At 47.3% G+C, this 16,950-nt stretch overlaps 2 protein-coding genes across 2 annotated transcripts in view; both read left to right on the top strand.

The window, feature by feature from the left end:
* The window catches only part of tmem269 (transmembrane protein 269), a gene marked incomplete at its 3' end in the record, with an annotated part of 10,725 nt that extends 9,862 nt beyond the window's left edge, over positions 1 to 863 (top strand). The window contains exons 5-6 of the mRNA XM_080854328.1: positions 358 to 558; positions 754 to 863. Of these exons, the coding sequence (XP_080710454.1) occupies positions 358 to 558; positions 754 to 863 (311 nt within the window). The remainder of the gene's footprint in view (positions 1 to 357; positions 559 to 753) is intronic.
* Positions 864 to 5,799: 4,936 nt separating this feature from the next.
* Positions 5,800 to 16,950, top strand: part of magi3a (membrane associated guanylate kinase, WW and PDZ domain containing 3a) — a 44,711-nt gene continuing 33,560 nt past the window's right edge. The window contains exon 1 of the mRNA XM_080854386.1: positions 5,800 to 6,172. Within this exon, the coding sequence (XP_080710512.1) occupies positions 5,866 to 6,172 (307 nt within the window). The 5' untranslated portion in view covers positions 5,800 to 5,865. The remainder of the gene's footprint in view (positions 6,173 to 16,950) is intronic.

Here is a 16,950-nt window from a genome sequence, read left to right as displayed (position 1 = left end):
GTGCACACTCTTGGAGGCGCCTTCATGTGGGGGGAAAAACTCCTCTTCTTCAACACTGTCGCTGCCCTTAATTGCGTGTTCAGTGGGTTGTTTATTCAAGTCTATTCATAATGTCTTAATTCCTTCAACTTCAAGTGATGACTTGCGCTCTTATCCTTTTTTGGCACATACGTACTGTCAAGTTGAGTCTCAATTTAAGTTCAGTTAATGGTAAAGTTGAATATGAAGCCAGCAGTTGGTCCATGTCAAGTCATTCATCACAGAAACGGTGACTTGAGTTACATTTTAGTCCAGTTCTTGCTCGTGTGCCTCCACATGTACCCTGACTGTGTGCCCTGTGCTGTTCCTCCATTGCAGGAATCCCATTCATGTACCGTGGCCTGCCCTGCATCTACTCCTCAGCCATTCTGGCTTGCGTCTCGCTGCTCTCTGGGGGCAACATGGTGGTCCTGCGTGTCACTGCCGTGGCCATGATCCTCTTCATGATCAGCCAGAGCTTCTACCCCCACGACCGTGTTCTGGAGTCCCAGGCCTGGAAGAAGGTTGTGTATGCAGGAGGTACAAGCGCACATCTGATGTTGTCATTTCCACAAAAGATTATCTTCTGAAACACTAAAGGGCTAAATCTCAGATACACTGAGGATAATTATTGATCATTATGACAGTTTATATGGCAGGTGATTCTTCTCATTGGTATGCTGCCCCTAATTCCAGGCTGTAATGTTACATCATGTTCATGTATGTTCTCCACAGGCATTGCCATGGTGTTCTGCTCCTCCTTCCCGCCAGCATGCGTCTACTACCTGCTGTGGTCCATGTCCTACATCCTCTTCCCTGCCTCCCTCTGGAGCTGCAAGGTGTAGTGGGAGTGTCGGCCATTTTGTTAACTCAGACTTTAGAAGAGGGGCCTACGATGGCCAATCACATCTTCTGCTGCTTGTTGCCATGGAGAGTCCAAACCCTGCTCAGTCTCAGGCTTCTGGGGGAAGTGTCTGCTGTGTTTGACCCCCTTTTTTTCTCTTCAGTCTCACGGCGCCGAACCACGGCGCCTGAAGTCCTCCTGTTTGGCCAGACCCATGGAGAGATCCATGGGCATTTTAAATGTTTCATTAGAATATCTTTTTTTTTCTTTCTTGATTTCCTCCATGTAAAGTAAAGGATGAATATGGTAAAGACTCCCTCTACAGGCTGCCTCAGACATACTGCCATGGCTTGGAGACGCTCCTGCACTAGTGCCTCAGAGTGTCACGTCCATCCTGTCCACACTGTGAGAGAGTGAATGAGAGAGAGAGAGCGAGAGAGTGACAGGAGTCACTAGAACATGCTGGTCTTTTTCCTGGCTGTGACTTCAGTGTATGGACCTGTTGTTGTTCTTTCAGTGTATTCCAGTACAGAATGGAAATTGCAACCAATTGGAAATCATTTTAGAGTTGAGATATATTTTGCTGTGGTTGCTGCTCTTTCTGTGGGTTTACATTATTTACAGTATTTAACATGATACAGGGAAAACTTTGTACATACAAACCTATGTAAATATCCATACACAAAATAATTGGCCAGTGCATGATAAAAGCATGACAACAAAGTGGTATTTATTGACAATGTACCCACAGATTTGACTTGTCATGAAGCGATGAATGAGATGTTTTAAATAGATTCCTACAGTACATATGTTGTTTATTTATTTCCTTTCTGTACCTGAGGAATGTTGTTGAGAGGAAGGCACAGTCTTTCAGCTCTTGATACACTCCTATAGCCCCACTACACTGTGAGGCTGAACTGACAGAACCTCCAGTGTGTGTGTGAGTGTGTGTAAATGATTTGGAAATAACTGACATGATGGGTGTATTAACAGATGACACATTATATCCCTCAGAGTCCTAAAGTCAAAACCACTACTTCTAGAATCCATCAGCCTCCCTGTCCATCATATCGACCAGATTCACCACAACAGCGTTGAACTAATGCCACCATACAGTCATTCTGTGTTGTGTTTGGAAGGACCTTGTGGTGAAATGGCATGTGTATACAGATAGTCCTATACCATTGGAGGATAGCCTTGAGTGTTTCTACTGGACGATAGTTGAGTGTTCGCTTGGTTTCTTTTCATGAGAATTGGCACCTCATCAGAGGAGAGGATGGGAGACGACAGACCACTGGCATTCAACACACATTCCACATTGTGGCTCACCACGACTGCCAACAGAGTTGCGTTAAAAAAAAAAAAAAAAAAAAAACTTTTTTATGCTTGGGTTCCATAATAGTAAAAGAGAGTCACTAGAACGGTGTTGTACTTCCTAGGAGGCTCACATGGTCTGGTGCTTATTTGATGTCTCTGTAATTCAAATTTGGTTTGTGATTTTAGAGTCCCCACGGACAACCCCCCACCCCCTCCCCTGGAAGGGCATACTGAGCATTACACTCTGTGTAGCAAAATTATCTCCATGGGGCAGGATGATGGTTATTAAAGACTCATTAAACTTGTGACATTCTGTCTTATCTAACACTATTTAAACATTTATAGAATATTTCACAACCTTTGCTAAGCCATGTATGTTGCTTCTGTATCATAGGACAGATATAAACTTTATACGTACTGTTTAAACAAACCCAAACCAAAATATAATACATTATCTATTTGGATTAGCTATAAACTCACTACCTTAGTGAAGCAACTAAACACAATATAACTTAAATCTAATTTAGCACCCAGACTAAGCACAACATTTTTAGCACAACATTTGCTCATGACAGCACAAGATCACTTTCCAGAATACCCGTCAGCACAGCCCAGCCTTCATCATCCCATATCGGTCCTATCCTGAGTGCGGGCTGAAGGCTGAAGTGACTTTAAGGCTCCTGCTCTGACCAGCTAAGCATGTCTCATTTTCTTGCCCGTTCTGACCAGCTTAGCATGTCTCATTTTGCAGTCTGTCAGAGTCTTGAGGGAGCCTATCTCGAGTTTTCTTTCCTTCTCTGCGACCATAGATTAGGAGAGTCAGGTCTTCTGCATCCAGGAGGACTGTGATAAATGTCCACATATAGCATATATATGACTGGGGTTCAAAAGCTGTTCAAAAATCTCTCTGCTTGTCTCACATAACCAAACCCCAGAGCATACACATACTCACAATTCACAGCACACTCTCTATTGCCTTATCAAACATCTGCATCCTGCTGTTGTTTTCCCAACTCCAGATGGCTCCCTGTGTGTGTGTGTGTGTGTGTGTGTGTGTGTGTGTGTGTGCGCAGAAGCTTGCATCGAGGTCTCACGTCCCAGACTCATGTTTGTTTGAATGTCAGGATTGTCTTTGATGATGAAAACGCGTGACAAAGGGAATGAGGGCATCTCTTTTATTCTTTCCCTTTCCCTTACTCTCTCTCTCTCAGTGAGCATGATAAAAAGGTATGGGCCTCTGCATAGAATGTTACCTCCGCATGATAAACCAACTTAAATAGATAAAGCAAAAAATAATCGTATACATCTATACATCAACACTGGCAACAACAACAACCAGGTGACTCTCTCATGCATGCATGAGCTTTTGATTGAAAGTGTTTGTGGGTTGGAGCTACTATTCTTCACTACTCTGCCGACTATCTTTTTCTCGCTCTCTCACTGTTTTTTGAAGTGAATTAAAGGAAATTGGATTTATGATATATAATTTGGTTTGGAGGAATGATGCTTCATAGTAAAAAATAACATCAGATAAGCACTGCTGTGATCAAATCCTTGGAGGCCTAGGAATACTGTGCACACTGTATGTTCTGGTATGATCTTCGACAACAGCCTCATATTTACAGGCCAGCTTCAGGCCATACAGACTGTGGCCTTCAACCACCAATTATGGGCTCATATATGTGGTGACACTAATCCAGTAACTCAAGGCGGCTGAATTTTAAACGAAGAATAATCAAAAACACACTTACCCAAAGATTACAGCATGACACTGTTAAATTAACATGCTCACCAAAACTACAGCCACAGAGGAAATATCGCACTAATACATGAACACAGATGGCTTCATCTCTGAAATCACCAGAGCATGTCCTGGTGATTCAGCTTACATAACAACAAAGGATAGTTGTGTGCCATTAGGAAATAGAAGCTTTCAGTCGCGCTCGGCATAAGCCAGCCAGACCAACTCTATTCAGTTCCACTCAAGTGTAAGTCCCATGAACACTTACAGCAGAGTGACATAGCCTTCTTTCTGTATAACTCTAGCCTTGCCTCCCATCGCGCACACACGAACTTCCAGAAGAGACTCCTACCCCCATGGCTTGCAGCATCTGAAAACCAAGTCTTCTGTGAAAAATTCTCTGCGTTCGGGCGTGCATGTGTGTGCTGCTCGGAAGCGTATTTGCGCAATGCGCATTTGCTTCTGTACTCCACGCGGTGGCAGTCTTTAGACATGAATGAACACAGTCGTCAAATCCCCTCTGCCTAATTATAATTGGTATAATCAACAGACAGTCCACCACAGTGGCAGTCATCTGTTAAACCAACTAAATGAACGTGCGGGGCTCTGTTGACTTGAAACACTTTAACTGGATGTCAGGGGAAGCATTCTGAATTTTAATAGAATGATTAAAGGGAACGATGCACCTACACATTTCATCTGTCGGCCTATAATATTCCTGTCAAACATCCCCTTTTAACGTGTTAAAAATGACTTCTACTGTGTGGTTGGTAGTTAGATGAAAATTAACAAGGCCCTTAATCTGGTTGCGAAATAATGCAGGGTTTGTGCAACGACGACAGCCACGTTTAGCCCCTGAGGACATAATTAAGCTGCATGAGAGACGGGCACAGCGGGCTGGAGCAAGTATTGTTTTGGCGTTACAAGGCAACAACCACCGCGGAAGAACCGCCTAGCTGGTTTCGTCATTGGCTCCCGGGATACCAATTGACTCCAGTCCCCCGCCTCCCATTGGTGCCAGGGCACAGCAGTCAGCTACGCTGGACTTCCCTTGCTGCAACTAACAAGATGAAAATGCGTGAGAAACTTCTCGGACAGCCCGTAGGCTGTGTGTAGGAGATATACTGACGGTGGCGTGTGTGTATGTGTGGGGGGGATCAGTTCGTGACACACTGTCCGGAAATGTGCTTGAGTGGCCGGTCAGCATCAAGTTAAAACAGGTATTCCGCGAGCTGCAGGTATCTTGTTACCGTCTCCCTGGGAATGCTGGTGCTGATGTCATATTAGAAAAGGAGCAGGTGCGCCGACAGGATTGTTCTCGATCAAGAGAAAAGCGATCTATTGAATGTTGAAACAGCTCTTATACGCCGCGGTACTATCAGCCCCAACGCACTGACAGACGCTGGCGAACGCTCATTCCTGTGAGATACATTTGAATCGCCGCTCAGGTAATCGGAGTTCCTTGTGTGAACCTGGTGAGCACCAGGTGTTTGTTTAGGGTTACCTTGGTTTGGTCCTTATAACGAATGCGTGGATATTTCAATGGTATCGAATGCGTGAACATTTCATTGCTACGGACGTGTATGTGTATTAACGTGCAGCTGGCTTGTTGTCAGCTATCTAAAGGAGCAGCCCATTGCTCCTGCTTCACGCGGCGTGACACGCACTGTCTTGCTTGAGAGAGGTCTGTGCTATCTCAACAACCGCAGCCGACCTTGACGCTCTGCTGACCGCTCGGAGGAGCTGGAAGATGAGGGTGATATCCGCGCCGCTTCCTGCGGGCCGCTAACCAAGAAATGTTAAGCGAACACAGCGCGCGCATTGCCTTTCCGTCCGTCCCGGCAGCAGGAACGTCTCCTAAAACCGGAGAGAAACTGTTCGTCCACAAAAGCAATTATTTCGCCAACATACTTCAGGTGTAACGAGGTGAAGACCACCGACAGTCATGTCCAAAACACTTAAGAAAAAGAAGCATTGGTCCGCGAGAGTGCAGGAGTGCGCGCTCTCATGGGGTAGCGCCGGGGAACTGGCCTCTTTCGTAGAGGTGCGAGGGGGCGCCGAACGAGGGGAATTTCCTTATCTCGGAACAGTGCTGTCGGATGCGATGGTTTGTCATGTCGGCAGGTTCCCGAGCCCCGGAGATGTGCTGCTGGAGGTCAACGGCACTCCCGTCAGCGGACTGACAAACCGGGACACCATCGCTGTGATACGCCACTTTCGAGAGCCTGTTCGTCTTAAGACTGTGAAACCGGGTGAGTGATGTGCATAAACACTGCAATTTTTCTCAGTCTGTTTTATAATGTTTACCAGAGGGTCGTTGTATGCTGTGTGGTTTCATGTACGCATGAGCTAGGCTATACACTTGGCAGTTTGGTAATTTAAAAAACAAAAACAACCTAAGGTAGGACGAGAACAGGCATGAGAAACGAGATGGACAGGGGTTAAATTGGCGTAGTCACTCACACTCAAAGGTAAGATATGTTATGAATGTGTGTATGCGCGCGAACGTGAGCTGGCGCGCTCGCGTTTATGTGTCTGGCTGAAAGTGGGTGCTATGGTAACAGGAAAACACACCCAGCCCACAGGTGACTGAGCGGTAGTGTGGTGTTGTCATCTCTGTCCCCTGCACCGCCTGCGCTCCCAGGGTATACCGAAACGGCTCCACAGGGAACTCCTCAAGCTCAGAGTGCAATCAACTTAGTGTGTGGAGATAATCTTCTTTACCCTGCGTGCACAGATGTCGTCTGTCTTCTTCACCCTCACACACCCACCTGTTTCATCTTGCTACACACACACACACACACACACACACACACACGCGCGCACACACGCACACACACACACACACAGAGGGATAGAGAAACAGTAGCCAGTAGTCTGAATGTGGGTTTGAGTCGCTTGAAGATGTTATGCAGCCTGCCTCTTAACCACCCCCCCCCCCCCCCCCCCCCCCCCCCCCATGTCAATCATTGATGAGCATGTAGACTGAAGATCCACATATAGTCATTATTTGTTGATCTTGCTCTTTGGTTGTTTCATGTGTGGTAGTTGTTTTTAATCTGTAGGATGTGTCAGACCTGATACATTTTATTATCCAATTACAATTTTAGGTAGTAAATTATATATATAATTGGCATATCCTAAAATGTGTGTGTGTGTGTGTGTGGTGTGTGTGTGTGTGTGTGTGTGTGTGTGCTGTAGTGTGGTTCCCATGAGAAGCTCACAGTGGTGTTGGGGGGTGTTGAATGAATGCTCCTCTCTACTATGACCAGAGCTGTCTGACCTTCCGTTGTTTCACGGTGACTCATTAGTGGAACTGGTCACAGCATTCATTCACCTCACCATGCGCGTATTCACACACACACACACACTTACACACCACACACACACACACACATACACACACACACACACACACCACACACACACACGTCATACACATACACACACACACACACACACACACACACACACACACACACAGAGGGGCACAAACAGGTACATATGCATATTAACACAAACACATTTCTGTATCTCATTCACCCACCCACTTTTCGACACACAGAAGCACACCCAAACACCCTGCCCTCCCCCTCCACACACACTCTTATTTTTTGTAATATGTCTGTCTGTATTGTTTGTATACTACCAAGCATCTCTCCTCTGTGTATGTGTGTGTGTGGGAGGGGTGGGGGGTGGTGGGGGGTGTCTGCAGTGCAGTAGCATTCCCCAGTCAACTGCTCTCCAGACACATGATTCAACTGCTCTCATCTGACTACCTCATCCTTCTTCTCCTCCACCCTCCTCTTTGTCTTTGCTTACTGCTTATCTTCTCCCTCTTCCATCTCGCCTTTTCATTAACTGTGTTCTCTCCCTCTCTCTCACTCTTTCTCTCTGTCTGTTTCTCACACACACACTCTCTCTCTCTCTCTCTCCCCCCCCCCCCTCTCTCTCTCACACACACACACACACACACACACACACTTGCTATCTGTTCCTTCGGCCGTCTGGGTTAATTGCAGTATTTCCTCTCCTATACCTTATCCTTCATTTGATAAGATCAGAGTGCAACATTTAATCTTCCAGGTTGTGGCTATGTGTGTGTGTGTGTGTGTGTGTGTGTGTGTATGAGAGATAGAGAGTGTGTGCATTCACATGACTCACCAGGTAAAGGCCCCTAGGGAGAGAGGCCTTTGCTCAGTGACCGTGATGAGAGTGGTAGGGGAAAGGGGTAAAGGGGGAGCGAGACGCGTAGAGTGTACAAGAGAAGAGCGAGGGGAGAGGAGACCGGAGACCAGGAGGAGCTTGTAAGGCATAAGTGGTAACTGATGCTGCCGCTAATACACAAGCAGATTGGCAACCATGCCGGCCATGGCGTGTGTGTGTGCGTGTGTGCGTGCGTGCGTGCGTCCGTGCATGCGTGTGTGCTGCACAACTTCTTCTTGAGATGTACACGTTTCTGTGTGTTTGTCTGGATGTCTGTTACTGTGTGTATGTTTGTCTGTTTTTGCCCTAGAGAGCTGACAATCCTGTCATCCTCAGTCTTTGTCTAATTGGCTGACAGCAGTAAACACACACTCTCTCTCACACACAGACACTTACGTACAGAGAGAGAGAGGAGGGGGTGCAGATGTGAGCCCGATGTGCCAAATGCAGAACTGCAGTGTGTATGAGTTGTGTGTGTGTGTGTGTGTGTGTGTGTGTGTGTGTGTGTGTGTGTGCATGCGTCAGCTGGCAATGGATGGTGAGTAGGGCATCCAGACAAGAAAAGAAAGAGTTGTCTTATGTCGTAATGATGTGCAGCATACAGTGGAGTTGAGTGTGTGTGTGTGTGTGTGTTTCCTGCTCACTCAGCGGCCCACGGACGGTTTTATTTCTCTTGCACTGTGCAGGGATGAAAGTAGCTTTTTGTATCCTAATTGTCTTCATATACCAGTTGGGGTGTGTGTGTGTGTGTGTGTGTGTGTGTGTGTGTGTGTGTGTGTGTGTGTGTGTGTGTGTGTGTGTGTGTGTGTGTGTGTGTGTGTGTGTGTGTGTGTGTGTGTGTGTGTGTGTGTGTGTGTGTGTGTGTGTGTGTGTGTGTGTGTGTGTGTGTGTGTGTGTGTGTGTGTGTGTGTGTGTGTGTGTGTGAGAGAGAGAGCAGGGTACAATGAGACATTTCTAGATGCAGTATTGATTGCTCAATTTTCAACCTCAAATTGTGTTGCTGTGTGATGTTGGTGTGTGTATGTGTTTGTGTGCGGTTGCAGGTGTTTGGCAATTATTCCTTCCTTGCCTTTTCCCCCCCTGACAGCCTAGCTCTTAAACGCACACACACACACACACACACACACACACACACTTCCCATTGAAGTGCAGGGGGAAGCTCTGGTGGTGGGCTCGCGCTGAAGAGCACCCACTCCAGGTGTTGGCACCGGAGCGAGCCGATGCCGAGGCTTTGCTCATCAGTGTTTTTGCCAAGCGTTCCAGCCCTGAGCTGCCTTCAGCTGCTCACTCCTTTCTACACGTGAGTGCTACTGTTACTAATAATGACACGTGACATTAACACCCATGTGGAAGAGGGCAAAACACGGTGCCTTGTTGCTGGAGAGAAGTGTGAGTGTGAGTGTGAGTGTGAGTGTGAGTGTGAGTGTGAGTGTGAGTGTGTGAGTGAGTGTGTGAGTGAGTGAGTGAGTGAGTGAGTGAGTGAGTGAGTGAGTGAGTGAGTGAGTGAGTGAGTGAGTGAGTGAGTGAGTGAGTGAGTGAGTGAGTGAGTGAGTGAGTGAGTGAGTGAGTGAGTGAGTGAGTGAAAGAGAAGCAGCATAAAAAGAGAGAGGGTTAAAAGGCCTCCGAGGAGAAGATAAACAGGTGAAGCGCTATGCCTGATTTTCCTGTTTGTCAAAATGCAAGGATCATCCATTCGACTCCTCCCCTCTGTTATCCTGCACACACACAGTTTCGCATTCCGTCATCCTCCTATGCAAACTATTCCTAAAAAGAAGTGAATACTTCTAGTGGGTGTCCTAGAAGGAGGAGAAAATAGTGTGGACTCAGTGAAATGAGATGGTATCTGACCCACTGCTACCACACCACCCACAAATAATCTCCATTCAAATCCTATCTGAATCAGACTGTGACACAGTGTGTGTGTGTGTGGTAACTCCATGTCCTATCCTAGAACATTACTAATTCATTTTTCACTCGCCCGCTTGCTCTCTCAGTATTTGCCCTACTGTGTTCTGAGTACACAATGGCCCCATGTTTTCTGCTTTGTGTACTTTGTGTTTGAGTGTACTCTGTCTGTCTGTGTGTGTGTGTGTGTGTGTGTGTGTGTGTGTGTGTGTTTGTGTGTGTAGTTGACAGAGTGACAGAGCCTTATGTGTGGGGTTATGTTTGTGTTTGTGTGTGTGTGGGTTGTAAATAGACCAGTGCAGAAATGGCTGGAATTCTGACCATGTCCTTTTGAAGAACAGCCCGCTCTGCTAAGAGGACACAAAAAGACAAGAGCATATTGTTACCAACAGGTGGAGTTGCATATGGTCCGTGTCACTGTCTTTGCGTGGCCAAGGAGGCATTCCTAGGTTTGAATGAAAGACGAAAAGAGTGGTGAAGATTTAAAAAAGAGAGACAGAGACAGATGGAGGGTTGTTTTGTGGTAGAAAGAGAGTCGGACAGGAAGAGAAAGATGTCGAGAGATGGATAGAAATGGAGAGAAGGGGATAAGGAGAGGGAGAGAGATGATGAAGAGGGGTGTGGCAGTGGCTTTTCAGGTACTGGCAGTTGATTGGCTGCTTCTTTGTGTTACAGACCAACATAGCACATATAGCTAATGCAGGCCTGTAAACCTGCTGAGTGTGGATATTTACACACACACACACACACACACACACACACACACACACACACACACAAGCAGTCTAACCCCTGACCCTATTCCCTTCATCAGCAGGTTGAGACCCAAGGGAGAACTTGAGTGGTGAGCAGAAATAGAAACCAGTAGAAATATTTGTGCCTGTGTGGCTAGTAAGCTTTGATAAGATAACAGGAATGGAATGCAGGTACACCCTGTTTTACTGGCTATTACCTGTGTGTGTGTGTGTGTGTGTGTGTGTGTGTGTGTGTGTGTGTGTGTGTGTGTGTGTGTGTGTGTGTGTGTGTGTGTGTGTGTGTGTGTGTGTGTGTGTGTACACGTATATGAGATTGCAGCCCTTTGTCTTTACTCTTGGCCACTGAAGGATGACATTCCTCTACACCACCCCATTTAATGAGCTCCCATTCATCCTCTGTTCCACACTACGTGATGTAATGTCACTTCGTCCTCTCCCTCCCTCCCTCCCTCCCTCTCTCTCTCTCCCTCTCTTTCTCTCTCTCACACACAAACACACACTGTCTCTCTCACTCTCCCACTCTCTCACTGTCTCGCTTCTCTTCCTCTCAGTCCCTCATTCTCTCTGTTTACAGTTAAGTGGGTATGACAGAATTAGATTAGATTGGTTGGGTGTTTGTTTCTAATCAGGATGCAGGGGTACAGGAGAAAGGTTTTGTGTGTCTGTGGGAGTGTTAGTGTACGTGTGTGTGTGTTTGTGTGTGTGTGTGTGTGTTTGTGATAGAGAGGGAGAGAGAGGTTTAGGGGAGGAGTGTGAGAACAGAAGACACCCCTGAGTCTGAGTATGCGGATCTCATGACCATTTGCATACAACCATCTATTTACATGAGGGCTCTCTCTCTCTCTCTCTCTCCCTCTCCCTCTCCCTCTCTCTCTCTCTCTTGCGCGCGCGCGCACGCTCTCTCTCACACACACACACACACATGCTCACACACACACACACACACAAACAAGCTATGTGTAGGGCTATATTAGTGAACAAGTGTGTGTCTGGTTTCGGGGAGTTGCTACAAGTGTTGAATTTCCGTCCGAACCTGATTAACCTGCTCACTACTACTCCTGTCACACACACACACGCACACAGACTAAAACACACACACTTATTTGTTTTTTTTATTGCTTGCCTACCTCCAAACAACTTCACCTTGAAAGCCTACGTCAACAGTGCTGTCACCCTTAGACTTTCTCCCCCTCTCATTCTCTTCTTCTATCAGTCTCCTTCTCTTCTTCTGTCTCATTCTCTTCTTCAGTCTCATTCTCTTCTTCTGTCTCATTCTCTTCTTCTGTCTCTTTCTCTTCTTCTGTCTCGTTCTCTTCTTCTGTCCCTTTGACACTTATCCCACAGGTAACACTCCCTGAATGTCAATGCATCCATCGATAACTATGACATCCCTTAATTACTGTTATTCCCAGGCAATGCAGCAGTGTGGGTGTGAACGTGTGCGTTTGTGTGCATGTGTGGGTGAGTGTGTGTTCGACTCGTGTTCAGTAGTGTTCTCACAGTCTCTTATTTCAGAAGAAACATCAATTGTGTTGTGTGCTTTAAAAAGTGCCAAATTAGCAAGGACTGACAGATCTAGACAGAAAGATCGATACCCACTCCAAGTGTGTGTGTGTGTGTGTGTGTGTGTGTGTGTGTGTGTCTGTGTGTCTGTGTGTCTGTGTTTGTGGGTTTGTGAGGGACTGTTCCCAGGCCACACAATGGTTCTGTGTGGTGTCTTTGTGTGGCTTGGCCGAGTGTGCCATTGGCCTCTCCTCCTGCAGCCGGGGGGCCGTACCACACAGTGTCGGGCTCAAGGTTAGGGCTCCAGTTACTGCCACTGTCTGCCAGCCTAGCCCCGCTCTCTAGCAGAGGCACTCCTGCCCCCTTTCTGACCTCTGCCTGCCTCAACTCTGTCATGTAAGGCTTGGGGTGACTGGAGTGAGATTGGAGATTTGGCGGGGTCTGGAAGCTAGCTCCAGTGAAGTACTGAGTTGCTGTGTAGGAAGTGTTTCCGTGTTTCCGTGTGTGTGTGTGTGTGTGCGTGCGCGTGTGTGTGCATGCACTGGTTCCAGGCAGAAAGGAGTTGTCTGACTTTGGGGCTGAATCACATAATGGCAGGAAGCCTCTGTTTGTGTGTGTGTGTGTGTGTGCGTGTGTGTGTGTGTGTGTGTGTGTGTGTGTGTACTGCCCAATGGAGAGAGAAGAGGCTGGAACTCTTGAGAATGAATCTGTTCATGTTGAGTCTGAGGACATTGGCTTGGCCCTTAACCTCCTGCATGTGTGCTAGTTTAGCAGTACCAAGCCACCCTTTTAACCAGAGCAGGTGGAAGCCAGGGAATGGAATGGCAGTCAGCAGAGAATGGAATGTGCGTGTGTGTTTGTGTGTGTGTGTGTGTGTGTGTGTGTGTGTGTGTGTGTGTGTGTGTGTGTGTGCGCATGTACGCAGGGGGCAAACAAAGGCCTTCCTCCTGTCCTAGATTCCTCAGACTGCCCTGTATCACACACATTCCAGGGCACATTCTCATTCCCTCACTCATAGCATATGCTTGTGCATGCATGTCTGTGAGGGGGTTGGGACTGCTCTAGGTACTACTGTGCATCATGGGGCCTAGAAATCATGTCTTGCACCCTGTGTGTGTGTGTGTGTTTGCATGTGTGTGCGTGTGTGCGTGTGTGTGTGTGTGTGTGGATTTTGTGTAAGGTTTTTGTGTGAAGAAATGTGAGGTTATTTTTATGTAAACGTGTCTTGAGTGTTTGAATAAATGTGTGTTATCAGAAGGGCTAGATTGTTTGTTTGTGTGTGTGTGTGTGTGTAAAGGACAGAGAGGTCGAGGTACTACAGGTCCATCTCTGTAGTAAGGGCTGCGGCTCTTCAATTAGCAGATCTGGCATCAATCAATAAGCCTGACAACTATTACACAATCTCCTTACACAACAGAGAGAGGGAGGGAGGACAAAGGGGACGAATGGTTGAAACGAGGGAGGAAGAGAGAGAAGGAGGAAGAGAGAGCTAGAATGCCAGTGAGGCAGGAAGAGAGGGAGATGGATGAATGGATGGAAGACCACAAACGTGGTAATCTCTATGCCGTAGCCAGTTCTTCTTCCCTTCTGTAGCTTGTTACGTGAAGCAGCTTTTGGTTGGCAGGCATCTCTCTTTTACATACGCATGCTTTCCCTCTCACTCACTCTTTCTTTGTTGCACAATCCCCTATTCTTTTCTCATTTTATCTCATTTTCTTTCTCTTTCATTTCACCCCCCCCCCCCTCTGGCTCTGAGCGTCTGCTGCCGACTCTCTCTCTCTCTCTCCCTCCTCCCCCCCCTCCCTCTCCCTCTCATCCATAAAGCACTCCGCTGTTGTTCCCTGTTGCTTTGTCATGTCTCCATCCCCGCGAGGTGCTTCTGGAGCGCTGAAAAGCAGAGAAGTGCACTTAGTGCAGCCGGGAGACTGCCAGGCTGCTGCTGCCACACACTACCGCTGCCGCCGGAGCCTGGTGTCAATTACCGCTCCGGCTAAAAATACGGATCAGATGCATAGATTTGAAAATCATTGACATTACTTCTGCGCTTAGTTGAGTTATGATGTGGGTGTTACAGCAGTGGTCTGGCTTGGAGGCAAGCTGAGAAAATGACTGTTTTAGCCACCCTTGGCTGAAGGTCTTACTCCGCTGGTGAGTGACAGTGGGTAATCTGCTGGCTCCCCTCCAGCCAAATGACTGTGCTGGAGACGCTGCACACACATAACAGGCAGGCCGCTGCTTTTGTCCGTTTGTGAGGGTGGACTGACATCTTGTGTGTCCCATGGTACAACATTGTTGTTGCGCTGGTGCAACATTACGATTCTGCTGCAATGATTGTGGGAGGTTACGATATCATGGACATGGCAGTAAGAATCCGCTGCAGTATATCTATTGCAGGTTACCTTAGACAATAATATGATATTTTTAACACTGTCTTAGAGAAGACTCTGAAGCTACACAAGGCGGAATATTTGATTCTATTATCTTGGAGATGTCTCTCGACAGCTGCACTTCTTGATTCCCGTTTTGAAAAGGTCAACACATCCCTTGGAACAGTATTTGTAACCGCTTTTCAGAGGATACGACTAGTCAAGCCTCAGTATGCATGACCTCAAGGTTAGGTGTGTGTGTGTGTGTGTGTGTGTGTGTGTGTGTGTGTGTGTGTGTGCGTACAGAGTGATCTTAGCTGCTCTGCCTTTTCCTTCCTGGTTTTGTTAAAGTTGCAGAAGGAATTTGGCGACCTGCATTCAAACCTATATATACATACCCACACACTCGCACGCACCTATATGTGTATATATGAATATACATTTACATAAACACTCACACACACATAACCATGCACACACATGCACACAACCATATCTGTGAGCCCCTTAGTAGCTGCAAGCTCATTCTGAACTTCAGCCACTGAGGATTAAACATTAACAAGAGGGAGCCTTTCAAGTGGGCTTAGGTTCAGTGGAATTTGTGCGACTTTGTGTTCGTGTGTGTGCGAGCTTGGTCAGGTTGTCCGGTCGCATGAGCAGTGTTAGTAGGAGTGGAGTGTGTGTTTGTGTCTGCTGCTAAGGCTGCTGGGGTAAAAGTGTGCTTGACCTCTCCAGCAGGCATGGTGTCTGAGCTGCTCTTCTATGGTAAAAAGACCTCGCATGAAGTCAAAGTTCAAACACAGCTACTGCCATGGAGCTCTGCAGCCCTACAATCTACACACACACACACTGACTTGACTGACTCACTTACTCAGACACACATACAACTGTGAGTCTTACATACACACCCATTTCCCCACTGGAGAATTGCCTTTACACACAATGGTTCCTCATTTCCTATCCCTGATGTCTTTGATTGTTTGTCTTCCTGGTGGATGGGAAACTTTGAGTCTTTGTGTCTCAGAGAGTGTGTCGCTACCCTCATCTCTCCCCCAGGTGTTGGCCTCTCTCGCCCCCCCCCCCCCCCCCCCGAGGGGCCGAGAGAGGGTGTGGTGCACCAGCACAGTTATGACCTCACAGGGAGAGCGGGCATGACGAGATGCTTCTTGAAGGCCAAACACTGCAGCAACGCTGACTAGCCCCATCTGTTTTTCAGCGAGCCGCAACTCCCATCTTGAAGATCTGCTTTCTTCTCATGCTTGTGCTGTCACTTCACACAGAGATCTAATATCCTGTGGCACTCTGCTTATGAATGTGTTCTCCATTATGTATGTAGGTATATGCATACTGTATGTACAGAAATTGTGTGTATACAGTATATGTACATATATAACTATATGTAAACCAATGCTGCTGTGCTCTCTCCCCTCTCGTCACTCTCTCTTTCCTACTCCATTTTATTGCTTTATTTCCCCCCTCATGACCCGGGTTCACCTCAGAGGTTTTTCTCCAGTAATTCTTTCTTGGCTTTGTCATCCAGGCCTTGTTCATAGGGGGTTTCCTCTCCCACGTCTTACAGTGCTCTATTGTCGCGGGCGCAATATAAACAACATTGAAATGACAATTGGATTGAATCCGCTTAGAGTGAATGAAAACGTGCGCGAGCGCGGGGGCTTTATGCTAATACTGCCTGATGCCATAAAAGAGGAGAAAGCCGTCGGTGTGTTGTTTTGGCTTCGTGCTGAGAGGGAGCGAGCACACAGCAGCATTGGCACGACCCCACCACACCACACCACACACAGACACACAAACACACACACACACACACACTCTATCTCTCTCACCCACACACACACACCCGCACACACACACACACACACACACACACACAGGCACGTCTGCGTCAGTAGACTCAGCACATTCTCGCTCTCTGATTCTGGGATCTCCTCCCACACGCTGGCTGCGATGCACTGCAGGCATCTGAGCAATAACGTAACATCAACGCATAGATGTGCACGGTGCTGGAACATGTGAGCGTGAGGTTGTCAGGCTTGCTAGAACTTTCAGGGTGTGGAATGGATGCTAATGCCTAATTTCTCATGCAGCATATGTTATGCCATCTGAGATTGCAAGAGAGAGAGAGAAAGGGGGAGAGTGGGAAGGGTGAACGTGAGAGGAAAACAGAGGTGTGTGTGTGTGTGTCTGTGTCTGTGTCTGTGTCTGTGTGTGTGTGTGTGTGTGTGTGTCTGTGTGTGTGTTGGTGTGTGTGTGTGTGTGTGTGTGTGTGTGTGTCTG

Source organism: Sprattus sprattus (genome assembly GCF_963457725.1).
Source record: "Sprattus sprattus genome assembly, chromosome: 16".
NCBI classification, from domain to species: domain Eukaryota; kingdom Metazoa; phylum Chordata; class Actinopteri; order Clupeiformes; family Clupeidae; genus Sprattus; species Sprattus sprattus.
The sequence above is the reverse complement of the archived record's forward strand: the minus strand, read 5'-3'. Positions and strand labels throughout refer to the sequence as shown.